Raw genomic sequence first — 22,800 nt, forward strand, 5'->3', positions numbered from 1 at the left:
CAGAGGATGCCTAGTGCTGTTTAAAAGCAGGTGATAAATGTGGTCACCAAGGTATCAGGCAGGTGTCCACAGACACCGGCACCAGGCATTCTGCAGTTCCTACCATGCCATGCACCCACATGCTATAAAATGATGGATGCCATAAAGATTACACTCTCCCGTGCCATACCAAAACATACCAGCTGTGATAGGCTGAAACTCTCCGCCTATCACTGCCGTCCACTGTAGCTCAGGCAAATGATTCCTCATTAGCCTGAAAAGCACAGAGGGGAGGCGGGCTGCTGTGGACTCTTGTTTAGGATCAAAACATTAAAAACTGAATGGAAGAATGGAGCCAGATGAAGTGACTACAGTGCCTAGACACTGAACTTGTGGTGTTAAAATAAATTCCCTGAAAATAAGTCCAGGTTTCTGGTTAATTGTAAATATTCCGATTATGATTTGATGTCTCACGTAACCAAGAATAACTATACATGACCTTATATTACGTATAATCAACCTCTCAGCTTATAATGCAGTATTTCTTACCATTAACAATATCTCCATCTTGCAAAGGCCTTCTGTCTGGAATTCCATGACAGATTACTTCATTCACAGACGTGCAGCAAGATTTCGGAAAGTTGTAATAGTTCAAAGGGGAAGGGTAGCAATTCCTTGAAATACATGCCTAAAACAACAATAGTAAATTAATCCCTGCATTATTGTATTATAGTTTATGCATCTGCAAGGCATAAACCAATATATGTGCATGACAGATTTTTGGTGTTTTAGCTATCAATCATAAATGTAATCTAAATCAAAGGCATAACAATGTACTAGTGTAGAAAAGAATATTCCTAGATGAACAAATAAAAAATAGAAACACCATGTAATTCTGGGATGCCGAATTATAATATATGTATTGTTCAATCTCATAGGAAGACAAAAAATTAACAAGTGTTCAGATCTTTATGAAAATGTGGCTGTTTATTATGAATGTTGCATGATCACAATGATATTGCTAGGTATGAGTCTAAGTCCTTTTTTTGTTGTATTCTGTAAAGACTCGGAATTTCCAAATTCAGCTTCAAAACATTAACGTCCCAAAAGTAGGAGGTAAGAAAGGTAGAGGCATGAAACATCGCCAACCATCTGGATCTGCAGAAATGGTTAATAATGCTTCTTTATGAACATTCTTAGTTTAGGATCTCTATGTCAGTGTTACAGGTATTCTATCTTGTGTCCTCACTCTGGGCACCCCGGAGGAAAAAAAAAAAAAAAATACATTACTAAGAAAAAGGTTCTACGAAGTACTATTTTTGAATCCAGATGAGTGTTTTGAATTATGTTCTAACCAGTGACAAGCCAACAATCGACAACACTTTAACCCCTTAAGGACACATGACGTATGACATGTCATGATTCCCTTTTATTCCAGAATTTTGGGCCTTAAGGGGTTAAAGGACCAACAATCTTTTAATTTTAAACCACAGAAATGAAATAGAAAAAACATTCTCTAGATAGGCTGACTAATTTAAGTAATGGAATATCATCTGTTAAAATAATATTGTCATGCAAGATTATAACACTTACATACACCTTCACCGCATGAAATAAATTAACCTATTTAACTATGATCACCAACTTTGAGTTTAATGAAAGGGACACAATAGTCACCAGAACAACTACAGCTTAATGTAGTTGTTCTGGTGTATACTGCATGTCCATACAAAAGGCAGTGTTTACACTACTGCCTAGGAACACCTCCAGTGGTATCCATTCAGACAATGTGCACCACTGACAGTCAGTGCCTTCATGCTTTGCATGAAGACAATTAACATTTCTCCAAGATGGAATTATTCAATGCATCTATAGAAGGAGATGATTGGCGCTGCGTTTTGGAAACCATTGGACTGGTGGAGATCATCACGTTAGATGATCTCAGTCAAGCAATGGTGGAGCCAGCCATGACAGACTAATGCAGCACTGAAAAAACGTGAGTTTTGTGAAGCAGGGGTCCTAAACTGCGGTTTCAAAATTATAGTGTCAGCAATAAATGTTTGTATTTCTGACTCTCTAGTGTTCCTTTAAAAGGCTATGTTACCTACAAAGTTGTTTGCAAATAACATGTCCACTTGTATTATGGAGGCTGGAGAGAGACTGACAAAACCTGACATCAGAAGCTCAGACTTTTACTAATCAAAGCTTTGATTGCAAAACATAGTCCTTACTTTGTCTTTTATTCTTTTCATGGTCTTTCATTTCAAGGCAGTCAGATTTATCTTTATTAAATAGCCATAGTGACAAGTTGGTAAGAGAGCGGCTTTAAATGTTCTTAAAAGGGAATGGCTACCTATGCTTTAATTTAATTTTGATTAAAAGGGTTATTTTATGCCAAGACTATAAGTATTCATCTAGACTAATCTGTAAACACTTGTATCAGCAGAAAATCCTGCCTAATTGGACATCCCTAATCCTGGAAAATGCACAGTATGTCCAATGTTATAAACAATGTCCCAATTCAATAGCATAACAAGAAACTATTAACTAACCAATCAAGTCACTAAACCTCTCTGTAACGGATCGCCTGGCACCCCGACTTGGTACCTCCGTTAATGGATGCTCCTAGTGCTTCCTGAGGACTCCAAGCACTCTGGCAGACACCACAATCACCGAATCCGAGAAACCTTTTAAATTCTCCCAAGCATATGAATGCTGTAGACCATTGAATAGGAACCATACGAATAGGCTTGTACTCCTAGCAGTCAACTGGAACAGCATACCATAAATCCTTCCCCCAATAATGAGACGACACATCACTTTGAGGGTAAAACAGGAACTCTGGACTGGCTCATCCAGCCTGGCTTTTATTACAATAATCCACATACAGGCCACACCCAGGGGGAGGCATAAAATAACCAATCACATACATGGTTCAGCCCACACATCCCCTCCCCTCAGATAACATTAAACCCAATTATCCGGTACACTTTTCCAGCCAAGTTCTGGATGTACCCCAAAAACAGGGGGTACACCTTTAAATCCAGCATCGCTGGATAGCCCTTATTCAGGGGGACAACATATCCAAAATTCAAGTCATTCGGATGAACAGTTCGGGAGATATGAGGTTCCAAAGATTTGACCGACCGCATGGGTAAAGTATCCGAAAACAGTTCCATGCATTTTGGCCCTGCGGTCGGTCACAAACAAGGGAATGAAAACAGACGAATTGCCTGTGTTATAGAGCCTGGAGAGGGTTTGAATGAATTCCCTTGTTTGTGGGGTTCTTTCTACCGAACGGCGGGTCATTCGGTAGTTTCTATACGAATTTCTGGAAGTATGGAGGTCTCGGCGGTGTTTGCCTAGTCAAGTGTCCGATTTTAGTTCCAGACACTCGACGGCAAAACACCGCTGTTCGGTAGTTTAAGATGGCCGCCGCCACGTGTTTGTTTCCCGAATGGCGGCCACCCAGAGGACAAAGAATACATTACACTGATTGCCAATTACCCGTTTGCAACATTGTTGCAAACTGTAATTGGAGGCACACTTATTCCTGGGTGGTCTGGTTGTTCGGTAGTTTCACTCAATATAATGAATAGAGTGATTCTACCGAACAATCAGATGAATGCTGCATACATATCCCAGGTTAAACTCAACACATAAATACATATGTAATATTAAAGGCAGTATACTGGAATATGCTCCACAGTCTTAAAGGGACAGTAGTCCCAAAAGTCCCAATATGTCCATCGCTGATTTTAAAGGGCCAGTAGCAGCAATATAAAGTACAATATGCCCCAAATAACCCAGGGGCCATAGTCAGCAGGTAGGAGGCTAGCAAACAGGCTTCTCCAGGGCCCAGTGGCGAGGTTGGTTTCGCCACACTCTCCTCACCTCCACTCTCTATTTATCCCATGCACTCTCCATATACCTTTCCAGCCTCTCTCTTTCAACTCCTCCCAAATCCTCAATATACATACCCTCCTACAAAACTTTCAAATCTTACTCCAACGTTCACTTCCTTTCTATCCTTCTGCTCCTAGCAGCTGGTGATCTCTCCAAACCCCGGTCCCATCTCGGCAAACCCACCACGTACTAACTCAAGGAACCACACCAATCTCATACCCATCTCATGTTACTCTTCCTCTAAATCCTTCTTAAATACTGCCCTCTGGAATGCACGCTCTGTTTGCAGTATTACAAAATCCACTGCTGTCCACGACCTCTTCATCTCTCGTTCCCTATATTTACTAGCCTTAACAGAAACATGGCTTTCCCCCTCTGACACTGCTACCTCTAAATCCTTGTCCTTTGGTGGTCTTTAACTTACCCACAACCCAAGTCGCTCTAAATGTAATGGTAGTGGTGTAGGGTTTCTCTTCTCACCTCACTGCTACTTCAAACCTCTACCCACCCCCCTTCCCATCATTTGAAATTAATTTGATTTGCCTTTTTCAAAAACCCTTCTCTGCTAACATTGCTGTTATTTATCACCCCCCTGGTTCCCCTCTCTTCTTTCTTGACCACTTTAGGCTACCCTTATCCTCTCTTCTAATATTCCATCCCTAATTCTCGGAGACTTCAATATTCCCATTAACCCACATTTGACCTCAGCAGCCTCTAAACTACTTTGAATTACTTCCTCCCTCGGGCAATCGCAGTGGGCCAATTCTCCCACCCATGTAGCTGGCAATACCCTTGACCTAATTTTTCTCTTATGCATGTACAGTATCTAATATCTGCAACACTCCATTTCCTCTCTCTGATCACCATCTCTTATAATTTGCTCTAGAGTACCCCCTCACACAACAACCTCAGCCTAACCCACCTCAACTCAGGAGGAACCTTAATTCTATTGACCTCCAGCAGCTGTCAGCTGATATTGATTTACAGCGGCTATCCATCCCTTCCTTCTCCTGTCCCTCACTGGCCATCTCTGCATATAACACTATACTCACCTCTGCTTTGAACGCTGCAGCCCTGCTCCAAACATGCACCTCGAGGAGGAAACGCCCCCCAACCGTGGCATACCAAATCGACACGCTACCTGCAAAGATGCTCCCATTGTGCTGAACGCTCCTGGACGAAGTCTCGCACCCAGTCAGACTTTCTCCATTTTAGATTCATATTGTTGTCATACAGCGCAGCCCTTGCCCTCGCCAAACAGTCATACTTTTCCTCTCTCATTAGTTCATGCTTCCGCAATCCCAGGCGTCTCTTTGACACCTTTAACTCTCTTCTTCGCCCTGCTGTAGCCACCCCCCAAACTAAGCTGCGGCCATCCTCCAACTAAGGAAAGAGTTCTCCCCACCTTGCCGTTCTCTTTCTCAACCACACGTAGATCGTGCCTTTCCTACCCTTTAGACTTTCTCCCCGGCTACAGAACAAAAGGTGGTTGCGCTTCTCCTTTCCTCTCGCCCCACCACCGCCTGCTTGATCCTGTCCCATCTTACCTTATCAGATCTCTCTCCCCTTGTTTTGTGCCTTCCTTAACACACATCTTCAACTGTTCTCTCTCTTCTGGTGTTGTCCATGCTGCCCTTAAACATGCCACTGTAGTACCTATCCTGAAAAAAAAAAAAAAAACCATCTCTTGACCCGCCTTCCCCCTCTATCGTCCCATATCCCTGCTCTCTTTTTCCTTCTGGAAAGCTTCCGGAAAGATTTGTCTTTACCCATAAGTCTCACTTCCTCAATTCCAACTCTCTCCTTGACCCTCTTCAATCTGTCTTCTGCCCTCTCCACTCTACTGAGACTGTGTTTATCAAAGTTACTAATGACCTAATCGCAGCTAAATCTAAAGGCCACTACTACTCCATACTAATTCTTCTTGACCTCTCTGCTGCCTTTGACACCATTGGTCATGCTCTCCTTCTTCAAATTCTGCAATCACTCAGTCTCTGGAACTGTCCTCTTGTGGATTTCCACTTATCTCTCCCAATGCTCATTCAGTGTCTTCTTTTCTAATGATACCTCCTCCTCTCGTCCTGTCTTGGCTGGAGTCCCCCAAGTCTTTGTCCTTGGTGTCCTTTCTTGGCAAGCGTATTACCTCTTTTGGATTCCACTACCACCTGCATACTGATGACACCCAGATATATCTCTCCTCCCCGGACCTCTCCCATGCTGCCCTGCAACGTGCCATTGCTTGCCTTTCTTCCATCTCTGACTGGATGTCCTCTCGCTTTCTGAAACTCAATCTCTCTAAAACTGAGCTCCTCGTCTTCCCTCCTCCTAATACTGATCCTCCTCTTTCGCTCTCCTTTCAAGTTAGTGGTAGCCACATAAGTCCATCCTTGCAAGCGCGCGGTCTTGGCGTCATACTTTATTCTGGTCTCACCTTTGAGCCTCACATCCAGTATGTTGCCAAATCCTGTAGATTTAATCTTAACAACATAGCCCACATCCGCCCCTTTCATACGCAAGATGCTATCAGGGAGCTTGTTCCAGTAAGTTTTCTTGTAATTGTCCTATTTCTAGTTAAATCCCCACTCTCATAATATTGTAAAGCACTGCGAAATCTGTTGGCACTATATAAATGGCAATAATAATAATAATAACTAACCCAAATATATCCCTTTGTGCATATAAGCTTGCGTGGTTGTCTGTATAATCCTTGAAGTGTTGCCAAAATTCATCAGGTGTTACCGTTTTCAGTATGTAACTTTATTCAAATATTTCTAGTAATTGTGACACATTCCACCTTTACTTGTATGACAGGATACAAACTATAAAACCCAATAATCAAATGTTCAGTTTTGTTGATTTATTTTTAATCAATCAATGATTTTGAGGTCAAATAAGAAAAATGGTAAATACTTACCAAGTGCACTGCATGGTCTATTTCTTCTGTAGTTACCCCAGATCTAATCATCAACTCAGCCACTCCCAACACCTCTCTAGCAAGCTGAAAATGTGAAAAAGAGAAATGCGTTACAAAACATTCTAATGAAAAAAAATATAAATGTTATGGTTAAGTAATGACGTGTGTTTTTATTTGTTGATCTCTCTCTGGAGTTTTAACCGTCCCTATACTACTCAGCAAAACTTCCAGATTATGATCATTTGTGCTGACAAAGAGATAACATTTTATAAGGAAGGGTAGAGAGCAACATTTTTACTCAGCCCTACAAATTACATAATACATTCATTTCAGCATATGTATTTTTTTCATAGGTAGTATGATTTTGCAAGGAGACACACATTTACACTGCATTTGCTGGATAGGCAGAGGGCACTCTACTAAATGCACTTTGAATTTGAGAACACTTATGTGAAGGTTTTTGTATTCATATTGCACTTTATTGAATACACTTTTTGGACCACTTACGTAATTTTTTTTTTTTTTTTTTTTGCACAAGTCACTTTGTAGAGGTAATTTGTGAATTATAGAGGTATCCATTATAAGATAGCATTGTTGCGTTTCACCTTGTCAGAAATTATTTAGCTTGCCTTTGTGTGGTTTTAAGAGACACGTTAGGTCTTTGATCGCTGAATAATATTTCACTTCGTAATTTAAGGAATATTATTTGGCAATCATATTTTACAAAAATATATATATATATGTTTTGAGTATTTTAGCTTCAACTTTGCCAATTCTGTTCACTTTGCTAAAATTCAGTATTTGATGAACAAACCTGAGCATGTTTATATACAGCAAGCAGGCAGGAAATACAAAAACTATTCATTTTGAACAGTAGAATAATAAGAGAAATGTTTATAGTGCTTTTACCCTAGTTGAATGCAAGCTAAACAGCTAATACAAGTAAGAACATATAAACCTGGGCCTCGATTTAATATTGTTGAGTAAGCGTTCCCAATTATGTAATAGTTTTGGATAAACATTAAAAATATTTTAATGATTTAACATTTTTATGTACCACGTTTTGATATTTTAAAAAACAACATTTGAAAAGTCTAGCCAAAAATATTAAGTAATTTGGAATGCGTATCCAACAATATTAAAAATCGATACCCTGGTTAGCATTCAATTAAAATGTGAATTTTAAATCATAGATGGGGTGCCCCCGAACTCTCGTTCGGTGTTTCATAGTGACCTCTGTATGCCGTATGTCACATTTGTCATTCAAAAATAAAGAATAAAAAAGAAGAAATATGCATTATATCAATATAAAATACACTTCACTACGGTGACGAACGCCCCTTTGCCTAGGCATTAGCCACGGACTCCTGGCCTCCCCCGGCCACGGACAATGGGCCATGGAGAAGGCGTGTAAAAAGACATGGCTTGTGGGATTTATTTGTACTGTTCGGGAACCGAACAAATTCACAAACTGCGGACAACCTCTATGCGTGTTAACCTCTCCTGACACTTCATCATCGTGTGTTCTAATTGTGCTGCTGGGTGGTCGCTGTTCGTATGCACGAAACACTTGGGAACTGTGTTGGCGGCCATCTTGTTCGCGGGAATGCAGGCAGCGGTGTTGGGCGTTGATCGTGTGGAACTAAAATCAGACACTGGAACTCCCGAACACCACTGAACTTTGACGAACACTGGCTTCTTCCCCATACGTCAGGAGAGCACAATTCAGTAGGTTTGTTTGTATGTTTCATATGAACAAACGCTACCAACAAGCCAGAGTGTGCGTTCGGCATTTCGTTCGCATTGAACTCCCGAAGTTGACCGGCATAAGCACAAAACACCCTGGAACTGTTTTGGACATAGGACAATGTGTGCGTCCGGTCAGAACTTCCACATGGGGGCATTTCAGCTGTGTTCGTGGGATATGAGCGCTTCTCAAATATGTTGGGCGCTCAGATCAAGGCTATCCGGGTGATGTATAAACTATGGGGGTTCATCTATGGAAATATGTATTATTGTGTGTTTTCTATAATTTATAATTTTATGCTTAGTCATGGTGACATGACATTTTGTGGGTGTGTTTATGGGAGTGTCATGGGCGTGTTTACTGTGTTTTGTATTGTATAAAAGCAGGCCATTGAGCCTGGATTAAACAGATCGTTTTACCCCTTCATTAAGGCTAATGTTTGGGGGACTGGGAGCTATATTCACTACTATAACCACTCCTGCGCCTGGGACTTGGGAGATTCTTCAAGGATATACTCAGCTGGAGTATTGGGATCCGTTACAACTACTATATTCACTTAGGCTCATTGATCATCCACTAACTCCATGGTAGAGTACTCATAACTATCTGTTGCTGGCAGACCTGCTACTTCAGAGTACAAGGAGTTACATCCAAAAAAATAGAAAGCCAGTGGTGGTAAGGATGAAGAAACATTTAACAAGGTAAATTGGAAAGCATGATGTAGCCTACTATAAATGCAGGACAGTTTTTAAAACAAATCCCCCCACCCTCACTTCCAAATACTACTAGACATGTTAAAGAAAAGAAGCACTCCACATCTAAGAAATGTACCAAATTGATACATCTAGCCTACATGGAACAAAACAGTTAAATTTATACACATCAAAATAATTTAGAAAATGCTATTATAGGGAGATATGTCCTGAAATGTAAATGATATTGTGCCCAATTTACAGGAAGCATTTTATTGAGGTTATGTCACATCAGGTTACTGTTTTACAAATTTCAGTGTTAAAGGCACATTATAGTCACAACAACTACAGCTTATTGCAGGCTGATTTCGACTTTTGTTTGTGAGTTTGCTACTAGCACCTCATTTCCCACTATTATTATACTGTGTTACGCTATGATATGTATTTTTTATTATTCTAGATTCACTATTATTCTTATATAGAATATTTCAGCTTTGGTTTCTATTCTCCAGGTTGTATTTCAATTTTGTACGCTTATTGGATGTGGTTCCCACTTTCCTGTTTTACAGAATAATTAATTCCGCCCGCCTCATTGATGATCTCAATCCCATGGGATTCTGCAGATGTCAGCCGAGGAGGCAGATCAAGGCCGGGGCCAGCAGATCTGCATGGCACTGGAAATAGGGTAAGTTTTCTTACCTTTCAAGGGGGGGGGACAAGCCACCTAAATGGTGGTTTTAACACTATAGGGGCAGGAATACATGTTTGTGTTCCTGACCCTATAGTGGTCCTTAAAATCAGTAGAGTGGTCCCAAAAAAAATCTGTAGAATAAGCTATAAAAAATTAAAAAAAAAAAAAAAAAAAAAACATTTAGTCATTTACTAAAGTGAAAATTCATAGATAATTTCATATTTAAGGCCAGTTTAGTAATTTTGAACTTAATTTTGATATTCTCTTTAGTAAATAAACCTAAAAGTTTGAAATAAAGTTGCATACTCACCCTACACACAACCCGCATCCCTTCTATATCTTCTGGAGAAAGTACTTTTATTTGGGAGGTACCTTTCAAGGATTGTTCAGATTCTGACATTCCTGAAGGAGAGAGAAAAAAAGAAAAAAGTTATTGCTGTCAATTAAAGTGAATTGTTAAAGCTCCAAGTCAAAAAGGTTTCTTAATTCTACATTATTAAAACATGTAACATGCAATATTACATTAAAGTAACAAAAGTACAATCATTCTTTTGCTCAAGGGTTTTATTTTTGAATGAATGGGAAATATTTTTTCCTGATAAAACCATCAGATGTGCAGGATGTTTTCAATATTCTTTCCTTGTACAAAAAAAACACACAAAAAAAACAACAAACAACAAGACAGACACACACACACACACTTTTGATATAAATTTACCTAAAGGATGATCTGCATAATCTGGCCTCTGGATGTAGCTTGGTACTGGTCTCATTGGCATCTGTAGCAACATGTGCAAATGAAAGTTAATGGAGTTGCTACTTAAATACATTATAAATTTTAAAATATTAATGGGTAGGAAACTGTAAACATTGTCCTGAACAAACGAGAAAAAAAATATATCAAACAAAACAAAATAAATCATCTAAAAAAATGACCACTCTATCAAAGCCCCAAGCCATAATGTAATTTTATTACATGACAGGAGGCTTCCTATTTTGCAAACTCTCTTTACTGACTCCACAGCAGCAAAGAAAAAAGTATAACAAAAATCAATCAAAATGTAGTAGGAGGTATAGTATCCACAGTGAATTGGCTCCTCCTTTTTCTTTGCTGCTCCATCAGCAGAAAGGTCAGAGTTTTTGGCTTTTCTCTGTGTTTTGATTATATATAGTCTTTTATCCATATCTTCTATTTCAATTTCATTTTCCTATTTGTCTACCACTTTATTTACCACTGCTTGTTATTCTTTAGCCTTATTTTGTATTTGTGTATTTTAATATTGCACCCCCCACTCCTTTCCCCAACCGTTGCGCGTCTTGCGCCACCCCGAACCTGGCGATAACCCCTTACCGCCAGAGGAGTTCGTTCACAGCCTCCAAATTGCGTGCATCCACGCGCCGGATCGATCCGTCATAATCTATTAGTGTTGGCGGCCATCTTGCACCTTGCGAGATCCGTTGGCGCCATTTTCAGAGTTTCACGAGTGCCATTTTTTTCTCCACTAACTCTGCAGACATGATCCAAAAAGCTACTTTTCAACTGAATCCTCGATCAACCAGGCAGGGTTCCCCACAGGTCAGTCATAACTTGCTGCTGTGGTAAGCACTATAGGGCTCAACACCCTATGCACTCTGTGCTGCTGATCAGAACTCTGCTTTGGCATACTCTGTATACCTGGGTGAGGCCCAGAAAAAAATTCCAATCAGACCAACTACACCCTGCTGGGTGTTTATATTAGATTATATTTATAGTACTGCTCATACTATACTCAGAATTATCATACCCTGCTGGTGTTTACTTTAGTACTGCTGGTGCTATACTCTGAGTTATCATATCCTGCTGGATTGTATTCACTAGTACTGCTGGTACCATCACCACTGTAGGATCCTACCCTACAAGTCGGACCCCTGACCTACCTAAGCCCTATACCAACTCAGTGCAAAGGTCCCTACTCTACAACGATGGAAGATTCCCAGAATACCAATGTGGACTTCAAGACCGTGATAAATGCGGCTGTGGTCACGTCCATGGAGAAGGCCCTGTCACACATGATGACGACGAAGGCCGATCAGCCCAAATCCTTCAAACCTCAGAGCACACGCTACAAGTCGGTCTCCGAGGCCTCAGACTCCCCCACTAAAGAGGAACCCCAACCTGAGAAGGTACAACCCAACCCGCTAAGAGACGTAAATCTGCACCCACCACCACTCCTGCCCCCCTCCCCGCGACATTCGGGCGACTGAGGATGCAGAACCCCCACTGGAAGAGAGTGATACCATACGGGACCTGACGGGCAAGAAACTTTTTGATCCACGGAACATCAGACACCCTCGCTCAGGGGACTGGAACCCCCAGAGCACTTGGCAAAATTTATGCACCTATAGCTACGCAAGCCACTAGATAAGGTGGTTCGTAACCTGCTGAAGTCTGAATGCCCACGCCCTTCTCTACCGGACCAGGTTGCCCAAACACCTGAGTTCAACCAGGTCATGACAACCTTCATGACAATAGGTGGCTGTGACCCCCGTATAGGAGTGGAGAGGGGATTCAGAGCGGCTCAGGACAAAATTATTGGATGCCACCGGACTCCTCTCTCGCATCATGTACCTGGTGGACGACGCCTTTCAGAGGGCTGATCAAGTCGATGCCAACACTTTTAGGGAATGGGCGCATGATATACGCAAATGGGTTGAAAGAGGTTTCTGTTTTGTGGTTAATGCAAACGTTGCCTTCACGTCCAAGAGGTGTAAAGCAGCACTACTCCGCATAGACAGAAAGTTGGTGGAGCTTGGACCTCTGGCACAGAGCAAACTATTTGGGGAAGCTTTCTTTAACCCCTTGAGGACCAAACTTCTGGAATAAAAGGGAATCATGACATGTCACGTGTCCTTAAGGGGTTAAGGAATTAAACAGACATGTTAACGTCTTCACCTCATTCAGCAAAGCACAGATCTCTATGTGGAAGGTCTTCAGGCACAACCCTGCAAGGTGGTCAGCCGATTTTGGCCTTCAGGCCCCTACCGTTTTACCCAGAGGTGGGATACAGACAACCATTCTCCTATTCCAGAGGATCGGATAAAGGTTGCGGGACACGCGGACGTGGCAGGACACATTTTCCGACAGGTAAGCTACCGTTCTCCTCCAGTTCCTTTACATGCAGACCGTATTACTCTTTTCTTTCAGACTTGGACGACCATCTCGTTGGACGCCTGGTTTCTACAAACGGTTCGTGGCTACGTCATAGAACTCGTCGACACGCCTCTCCAGTCGGATCCACTGCAACTGCTCCGCGGAGGACTTCCAACTCATCGACTTCAAACTGCAGGAGCTCTGTACAAAAAGGCGTGATCGAACCCGCCCCAAAATCAGGAGGGGGGGGGTTTCAGCAACATGTTCCTGGTGAAAAAGAAAACTGTGTACTTCCGCCCCGTTATAAACCTCCGGAAGCTCAACGCAAATGTGGTGTACTACTTCAAGATGGAGGGCATTCACCTCTCTTACGAGACCTCCTTCAAGACGGTGATTGGTTCATGAGGTTGGATCTCAAACATGCTTACCTTTCGGTTCCCATCCACTCCGCCTGCTGGCGTTTCCTTTGGCCCCGTGGTGCTTCACCAAGCTACTGAAGCCGGTGGTTACTCATCTTCGAGCAAGAGGAATTTGCTGGATTATATACCTGGACAACTTCCTATTCTGCTCCAACAAGTCCAGACTAAAACTACACACACAATTTACCATGGACCTTCTAGAATCTCTCGGTTTCATGGTGAACCACCCGAAGTCTGCTACGAACCCCATCCCAAACCGTACAATTTCTAGGCTTCGAAATCGACTCCAAATATCTCCGCTATATGGAAGGAACTCTGCAGAGTCATCAGCTGCTAAACAGTTCCACTCCACGGACTCACTCAGATTGTGGGTCTCCTGTCCGCATCCATCTAGGCCATCTTTCCAGGACCACTCCACTAAAGGGCGATGCAACGCCTCACGGCCTCACTCCTTCATCAAAACGCTACCTACGACCAACCAGTACCGGTGACAGAAGAAGTCAGGGAGGAACTAAGATAGTGGCTGGACAGCATGCAGGCGTGGAACGGTCGGGCCATTTTCTGAGACACACCGGACTTCATACTGGAATTGGACGTTAGTCTCTGGGGCTGGGGAGCGACGAGCAAAGACATATCAACAGGAGGCACCTGGACTTCACAAGAACTCACCTTACATATAAACTGCCTAGAACTCCTGGCGGGATCCTTCTCCATATGCACCCTTGCAAAAGACCGGTACAATTGTTGCATCCAACTCAGGATGGACAACGTCTCTGCAGTCCGCTATATCAACCACCTGGGCAGAGCCCACTCACGACTCCTGTCAGAACAAAAAAGAGATTTTCGACTTCTGCCTTCCCCGCAACATTTTCCTTAAGGCGGAATACCTGCCAGGAGAGACGAATCTCACGGCGGACTGGTTCTCCCTCCATTGGCGAGACCGCAGCGATTGGATGCTGGACCCCCAGATCTTCAATACCCTCTCTGACTGAGAGGTCAGTTTCATCAGGATCTATTCCCATCACGCAACAACAGACTCTAGACTTCTTCAGCTGGCTCGCAGATCGGCAAAGCAAAGCAGTGGACGCCTTCCTACAAACGTGGCCGCTCACCGGCGCATACACGTTTCCCCCATTCGCTATGATAGCGAGGACTCTCCAATACCTGAAGGTCCACCAAATATCTCTACTACTAATCACTCGCCTATGGCAGAGCCAACCTTGGTTCCCGGATCTGCTGGCACTGTCCTACGAAGACCCACTACTACTACCGTCCTACCCAACACTCCTCACAGACCCGAAAGGGAACCCTCACCCAATGTTGCTGGACGCTGGTCTGCCCCTGGTGGCCTGGACTCTTTCCGGGGCTCTTGGCTGATCGGCTAACTATCACAGACTGCTAGGGACCTCCTATGGGACTCGTGGGCAGCAGGGACAAGACAATGCTACCTTTCTGCAAGGGCATCTTGGTGCATGGAACGGAACTTTGATCAGTTTACAGCACATCAATCAGCCATTCTGAACTTCTTGTCATCACTTTTTTTCCTCTGGCTGATCTTATAGGTCGATCAATGTGATTCGGTCAGCGATTTCGGCAGTGCATGTCCCGATTCAAGGGACTCTGGTGGGTAAGCACCATATGGTATGTTGATTACTGAGAGTTATTCGTCTACAACGACCACCGGGCCCCAAATACGCTTGCCTCTGGGACGTCGAAGTTGTGCTCCGTTTTTTAAGAGACTGGCCTACCAACGACAGACTTTCACTTCTGCAACATGTCGATTTTGCTTTGCCTCGGCGGGTCTCCGGACGGGGTCATCTTCCGGTATTCCGTCGCACCAAATCAAATTCATCCTTGATATTTTATCCCTTTTTTGTCACGGACCCTCAACTATGTGTGGTCTCGACTTTACGGAGTTACGTGGAAGTCACATCCCCACTCCGAACCTTAGATCAGGTACAGAGTCATGCATGTCAGGATTTGGATCTAGTAGAGGATTTAGTGCTTAATACAATTTTAATTCTAGTACTTATTCATTTAACTATAATTAGTTATCTGTCATTTTATAGTGGGGTAAACTCCTTGTTTTCATGAGTTCGATATTAGTGCCTAACCTATTTTCACATTCTTTTTTCAGTTTAATTCAAGGCGGGATTCTGATTCCTTCTGGAGGTGCCTTACAAAGTTTATCCTACGTTTCAAAAGGATTATCTTTGTTTGTTTTGTTGATTCTTTCAGTCTGTGAGACCAAGGAAGATAGTTGTTCATTCTATTGGGACTTTCCAGTCTGTGATGTCGCTAGCTAAAAGAGGAGGAGGAGGAGGAGCCTATTCACTATGGATACTATACCTCCTACTACATTTTGATTGGTTCTTGTTATACTTTTTTCTTTGCTGCTGTGGAGTTAGTAAAGAGAGCGTTATGCAAAATACTCACCTCTATAATCTTTAATTTATCAACAAGGTAAACAGAGCTAGATGTGGTCAGGACTAGTTAAAAGATGGGGGTTATTCCTAACAGAAAATCATTTCAAACGTAAATGAGAATAACTAAAATTAAAACTTTTGTTCACTGGTACATTATTAAAAATAGTATAATTAAAATGCAAAAATGTGTGCCTCAAATCGCTATATGTCTAATTTCTCATATCCCTTAATGTTATATTTTCCAAAATTAATATATAAAAAACAGTGCATAAAGATCCTTAAAATGAAAAAGAAAAATGAAATATTAGGTGTAGAAAAATTGTCGTGGAGAAAAATCTGTAAATGAGTCAGTCTGTGGCGAAACTAGGGGGAAGATAGGGAAGCTCCGGGCACTGGATGCAGAGGAGCACTGTGCCGGCGCCACCATACTCACCAAAGCAGCAGCTGTGGAGACTCGCTCAGCTAGCCCAGCCATGCCTTCCTGCAAACAGGCACTTGCTGAGGGGGAAGTAGTCTCTGCATCCCCAAACACTAGACACCAGAGAATGCACAGGCCTGCACTTCCTCCAATAGGATCAGTGCCCATAAAAAAAAAAAAAAAAGGGCGCAGAAGGCAGATTTGGCAACTGTATGTGTGCGCTCCTGTAATTGTGTGTCCTTGTAACATGGACTGTATGGTGCCTGACTTTGCGTATCCCTGTAACTATGCATGTGCCTGTTTAAAAATAATATCAGGATGTATTACTTTACTGAGAGGGTATTGGATGCATGGAATAGCCGTCCAGCTGAAGACGTATTGGTTAACACAGAACACAGAGAAGGAGTTTAAGCATGCGTGGAATAGGCATAAGTCTATCCTAGCTATAAGATAAAACCAGGTACTAATGAAAGTATTTATAAAATTGGGCAAACTAGATGGGCACATTCTATGTTTCTATATCACTTTATATGACTTATATGAAGCAGACATGGGTTAAGAGACACAGAAGAAGTAATGTGGGTTAAGAAACAGAAAAATTTAAAAGAGTTTCAAAGGGGGATTGAAAAGCATGAGGATGAAATAAATTTATGTAATAAATAAAATCGTTGCCTTTCCCTGTACGTTCCTTTATGGGCATCCAAGCTCGAAAAAACACCTTAACAAGCTTTCTCTAAATAGGCACACTGCCACAAAATGACAGGAGGGAGAGAGACAAGCTAGCCAAACGTAGCTGGTCTAAATTATAAATAGCATCTGTGTACCATAACTGAATCTTGGACCAGCAAAATAAGAGCCCTGACGATTATCATTTCACCTGTCAGGATGGGAAAAAACTCTCACATTATAAGACAAGTAATACTCCAATGGGTAACACAGAAAGAAAAATTACATCATCACCATCTAATAAGACCCCAAGAATGTGGCTAATTAAATAACTACCCCCTGGGGTAGAGCACAAATGGACTGAAACAAACTCTGCCCAAAAGGCGGAACTAAGAAAAATCCAACCAGATAGAAAATCAGTGAAACAAACTGAGTAAATGCACAAACAAAGGAATTCTACATTAAAGAAACTTCCTGCCAATTGGGTATACCGGTAACTCATCTTGCAGAGATATCATAAGAACACCTATAATCAAAAATGCTTCTTTGTAATCAAGAGGAGAATGACAAATAAAAACCTTTAAGAAAGTGAATAGTCTAACAGAGTTCTAAAAAAATAAAAAATAAATAATAAATGTCCTAATAGGACATTACGAGGAAGAGGCTTTACTGGAGATAAATTACTTTGACAATGATTGGCTAAAAATGCTAATTGTAGGTTACAAATGCTGTATCTCACTTGTGAGAAATCGTAATGTTACTATGATGCTAAAATACAGGTAAAGTGCCAATACAGGGAAAACAATTGCCACGTGCAAGTTATGAATTAACACTACCAAGTAAACAATCGTACAATTAATAGCAACAACACCCTGTCAGGAAATGGTTGAATGGTAGTAATGACAGTAAGTGAACACCGTGAGTGATGATAGCTAGGATAAAATGAATCATTAAAGAGGGTGCTCAAATAGAAATACAATATAAATATTAATGTGAACAGAAAAATATAAAAGGATATAAAGATCAAACAATAACCAGCGTGCTGAGAGTGCTACCAACGTATAAAAGGGGTCAAATTAAATTCATCATTAAGCCCTCTAGACGACCATGTTTTGAAAATGTAATGTTTGGATGATAATTTTAGTAAAGAGAGATTAAGGTTCCCTCTTCTGATATTAGTAATACTACTTGAGTAGCCTGAAATTGTAAATGCGTAGGGTCACTATCATGATAGGCCCTAACATGTGGTGTCACTGGGGTGGTTATGTTTCTGTTGATGACCGAATTGACAGTGTCTGAAATTTCGGTAGGTCTTTCCAATATATTGTTTGTTGCAACTACCCATTATTAAACAGATAAAAAAGTGGAACAACAATTGATGAATTAATTAACTTTTTAGAGATAACGTGTCAGATATCTGGGTATCTTACAACAATTTATAAAAGGTATGACAAAAAGTACAGTGAGCAGAGTGATAAATGCCTTTTGTAGAAGCCAACCAGCTTGAAGTAGGACTGGGATATTACCTAATTTACAGATTTCCACACCTATTATTTTATCCCTCTTTCTGCACCGCCTTTAATATTGATTTGTGAAAATGATAACACCACTCACAGGGGTAGGCAACTTTCTGCACTTCAGAGGTTTTGGACTACATCTCTGCTGATGCTTTAAAAGCATTATAGCTGTAAGAGCATTAGGATAGATGTAGTCCACAACATCTGGAGTGGCAAAGGTTACCTACCTTGAACTAATGAATATGAGAAATAAGACCTATGTATCAAAATTTGAGACACAAATTCATTTAAGTTTTATTTTTGGTTGTTCTTTCACTTTGAAAAACATGTTGAGTAAAACATGGACAGTGATCTACGAATCACACAATCCCGCTACACATGTCCTGTAAAGGGAGATCTAATTTTCCTTTATTGCACAGTATGTTTAATGTGTAATTTATTATATCCTGATCTGGTAATTGCCTACTAGAGCCTCATGTTTGTAACTAATGCTCACGTAACAGAGTCGGAGATAAAAACTTCTCAAGTAAACACACTGTGCTGTAAGATCTGATTGAAAAGAAAAACATTTTTTATGGAGGCTCTGAGAGTCACAGTCAGGGAATATGTGGTTGGGGCTGCATAAACAGAACAACCGTGATTTAGCAGCGAGACTGCAGGGTAATGATATATACACCAGAACTGGTTATTTAAGCTAATTAAGTTGTTTGGGTGCTTAGGGTATATCCCTTTAAAGGGAGAAAGTAGGAGTTTCCTGGGCCACCCTTAAAACAAAATATATCAATTTAAAGTTCTAATTATATTATAATCATTTTGTAGACAATAAAATGAATTTACATAGATCTCAAATTAAAAAAAAAAAGCAACTGCAATTGTCTTATAAATAGATTTGCTTCATGCTAGTGTAGGTACCAATGGATAATGTGGTCTCAGTTTTCCAGTATACCGATAACCAGGCCATGGATCGGTGTTTATATCTCCTTCCATGGTCCATGGTGAAACCTCACGTTTGCCTTTGTCGTCTTCTGCATTCAAATAAAGAGGAGGGAAAAATATAGATGCAGAGAATTAGAATAGAGAGAAAACCATACATACCAGTTTACGTGGGTTGCAAAAAATGGTAAGGAAGTTTGCAATCACAAACAAAAAATTAAAAAAAATCTTGAAAGCTATTGTGGGCTATCAGTACTATAATGAAACTTTGGGCTGCACTGCATGTACAAAAGTATAGATAAATTGAAGCATCTAAAAATTACACATTTGCAGCACATTTGCAGTTTAAAAGACCAGCTTTTATGTGATGGCAAACCTCCCAGAAATGTATACCATACAATAAAGGTGTATCTAAAATGCAATAACCAAATAATTATGGCTATTGAAACACATGGCAATACCCTGACTCTACACTCATGGTAAAAAATAATTTGTACATAAGTGAGACTGTTTAAGTTAGGGATAGGCCGATTATCAGTTTTGCATATTATTAGAGCCTATATTCTGCATATTTACGATAATTGCTGTGAGCATTCATACTCCTATCGGTAACAGCACTGTGCATGCTGGGATCTCAGTAATCCCAGCATGAACTGGCTGCCTGAGAAAGATAGAAGTGCAATTGCTATGAGCATGTACATTTAATGCTAAATTTTCATAAAAAGGTGTTGCTTTGCAAAAACTTTAAAAAGTGCTGAACATCGACAATTGGCAATGCACCCAAAAGGCTAACAATAATCTGCATTTTAAAAATGATATAAATTGAGCGTTAGTTAAAGTGGCTCTGTCACTTCTGAGCATTTTCTTAAGATATGTTCTTTACGAAATTCACACCGACTCAACAGCAAAGACAAAGAAGGGATGACAGGGACATGGCTGCTAGTGGGTGAAGTGCCAGAAGAAAGACAGCAGAACGCACAAGTGAGAGCTTCACGTAAGTATTTCTCCCTTGGGGTCAACATTTTCACTCTTCCAATTTTAAGCCCTGTCTCCCTGATAATGAAAATCATTTTTTGCATTATCTTTATGATTTATAGGAATTGTAAAATAAAATACACATTTAGGAATGTCCCTTGTTCGAGAAATCCCTAGAATTTGGTCCTTCTGCACTAACAGCTGCATAGGAGTAGAGATCCACACAAGGTTATTAACAGGAGTGCCCCACACAAGTAAAACATTATTTGGGCAAAATCCCCAGACCCAAGTTACAAAAGAGATTCAACCCAGCTGCGGCACTTACTTATGCTTCAAATATAGAGAGGCAAAAACGACATCACACTCAGTAGGTTTTATCCCATTTACAGTTATGATTCATATTTATGAAATCGAAAAAAGGAAATTCTCTCACATTTTGACATGGCGCTAAGACTTTGCAATACCCCTGCTGCTTTTAGAATGAGTACACAGTTTTATTTTAAAATTAGATTTCTTGAAACAAAAAAAAAAAAAAAAATCTACTGCACGGACATCAAAAAGTCTTGCTGTAGCTTTTAGGGCACCCTATAATATACACATGTATTATTTTAAAAATATGTTTGAACTTTTAAAAGAAGCCCTACCCTTTTTACATGGAACACACTTTCAGTGTGTCCTGGAGAAATTACCATTGAGAGGCCCATGATTTTAAACCATGAGCTCAAGCACAACTTTCCAGTATATAGACTTCATATTAAACTGTATTCAGCTCCATGAGAAGTCAGAAGACAGCAGACAGGAAGGACACAGGTCTACAATGAGGTCTGTGGACACACGCACGTTCACAGGGGTATTGTGACTGGGGGAGAAAGCAGGCGCACTCTAGCAAAGTGTGCCTGCCTCTTCTGTCACCTTCAGTGGAGCGGTTATATTTTTAAACAGCCATTAGGACCAGCTGAATCTAACACAACAATCGAAGATAACGTCCTAACCCAAGGCAGCATTTCTTCAGTTATTTATAAAAGTGATGATTTAGACTTCAATTAAAATGAGAAGATCCTGATACATAAAGTGCTTCAGCAAGCTGAAGTCTGTGTGGACAGTTCTTTTAAGCTCAGCCAATAAAGGTATGAAATTGTCCAAAGGATTCCTTACTTGCTTTCTTGTGGAGGAGCTTGTGTGTTGCCCAGCTTCCTTTAAAACATTCCTGCAAAGAGAAAACGTTTGGTCAAAATACAATTAGTTTTTATTTTTCAATGTCTTAGTTTGAAGCAATAACTGACAAACAAGTTTAAAAATGGAAATGCCAACATTTAATTAATATTTTATCCTGTCACAGGCTAAATGCAGAGATTAATTTGATCTAAATAAAGATTCTGTACGAAATAAGAAAATCTATATTCTTTCCTAGAAAGAATTATAGCAGTTCTCTCATCATCTGGGGTCTTTGCATAATTTGCAAAAAAAAACACTACCCATGGTGACTGAAACATAGAATGTGACGGCAGATAAGAACCATTCGGCCCATCTAGTCTTCCCAATTTTCTAAATACTTTCATTAGTCCCTGGCCTTATCTTATAGTTAGGATAGCCTTATGCCTATCCCACGCATGTTTAACCCCTTAAGGACCAAACTTCTGGAAAAAAAGGGAATCATGACATGTCATGTGTCCTTAAGGGGTTAGACTCCTTTACTGTGTTAACCTCGACCACTTCAGCTGGAAGGCCTTTCCATGCATCCACTACCCTCTCAGTAAAGTAATACTTCCTGATATTTTTAAACCTTTGTACCTTTAATTTAAGACTATGTCCTCTTGTTGTGGTAGTTTTTCTTCTTTTAAATATAGTCTCCTCCTTTACTGTGTTGATTCCCTTTGTGTATTTAAATGTTTCTATAATATCCCACCTGTCTCGTCTTTCCTCCAAGCTATACATGTTAAGATCCTTTAAAGGACCACTCTAGGCACCCAGACCACTTCAGCTTAATAAAGTGGTCTGGGTGCCAGGTCCAGCTAGGTTTAACCCTTTTTTATATAAACATAGTAGTTTCAGAGAAACTGATATGTTTACATAAGGGTTAAGCCAGCCTCTAAATCCTCTAGTGGCTGTCTCACTGACAACCGCTAGAGGCGCTTGCGTGATTCTCACTGTGAAAATCACAGTGAGAGCACGCAAGCGTCCATAGGAAAGCATTGTAAATGTTTTCTTATGCGACCGGCTGAATGCGCGCACAGCTCTTTCCGCACGTGCGCATTCAGCCGAAAGGGAGGATCGGAGGCGGAGAGGAGGAGGAGAGCTCCCCGCCCGGCGCTGGAATAAAGGTAAGTTTTAACCCTTTCCTCTCCCCAGAGCCGGGCGGGAGGGGGTCCCTGAGGGTGGGGGCACCC

General features: G+C 41.0%; 1 protein-coding gene across 1 annotated transcript in view; it reads right to left on the reverse strand.

Moving 5' to 3' along the window:
* The window catches only part of METAP1 (methionyl aminopeptidase 1), a 51,987-nt gene that overhangs the window by 14,007 nt on the left and 15,180 nt on the right, over positions 1–22,800 (reverse strand). The window contains exons 2-7 of the mRNA XM_063458605.1: positions 21,569–21,620; positions 19,418–19,530; positions 10,648–10,708; positions 10,240–10,331; positions 6,800–6,883; positions 529–667 (exon numbers count right to left, since the gene is read on the reverse strand). Of these exons, the coding sequence (XP_063314675.1) occupies positions 529–667; positions 6,800–6,883; positions 10,240–10,331; positions 10,648–10,708; positions 19,418–19,530; positions 21,569–21,620 (541 nt within the window). The remainder of the gene's footprint in view (positions 1–528; positions 668–6,799; positions 6,884–10,239; positions 10,332–10,647; positions 10,709–19,417; positions 19,531–21,568; positions 21,621–22,800) is intronic.

The sequence above is a fragment of the Pelobates fuscus genome, chromosome 6, assembly GCF_036172605.1.
Source record: "Pelobates fuscus isolate aPelFus1 chromosome 6, aPelFus1.pri, whole genome shotgun sequence".
Classification (NCBI taxonomy): domain Eukaryota; kingdom Metazoa; phylum Chordata; class Amphibia; order Anura; family Pelobatidae; genus Pelobates; species Pelobates fuscus.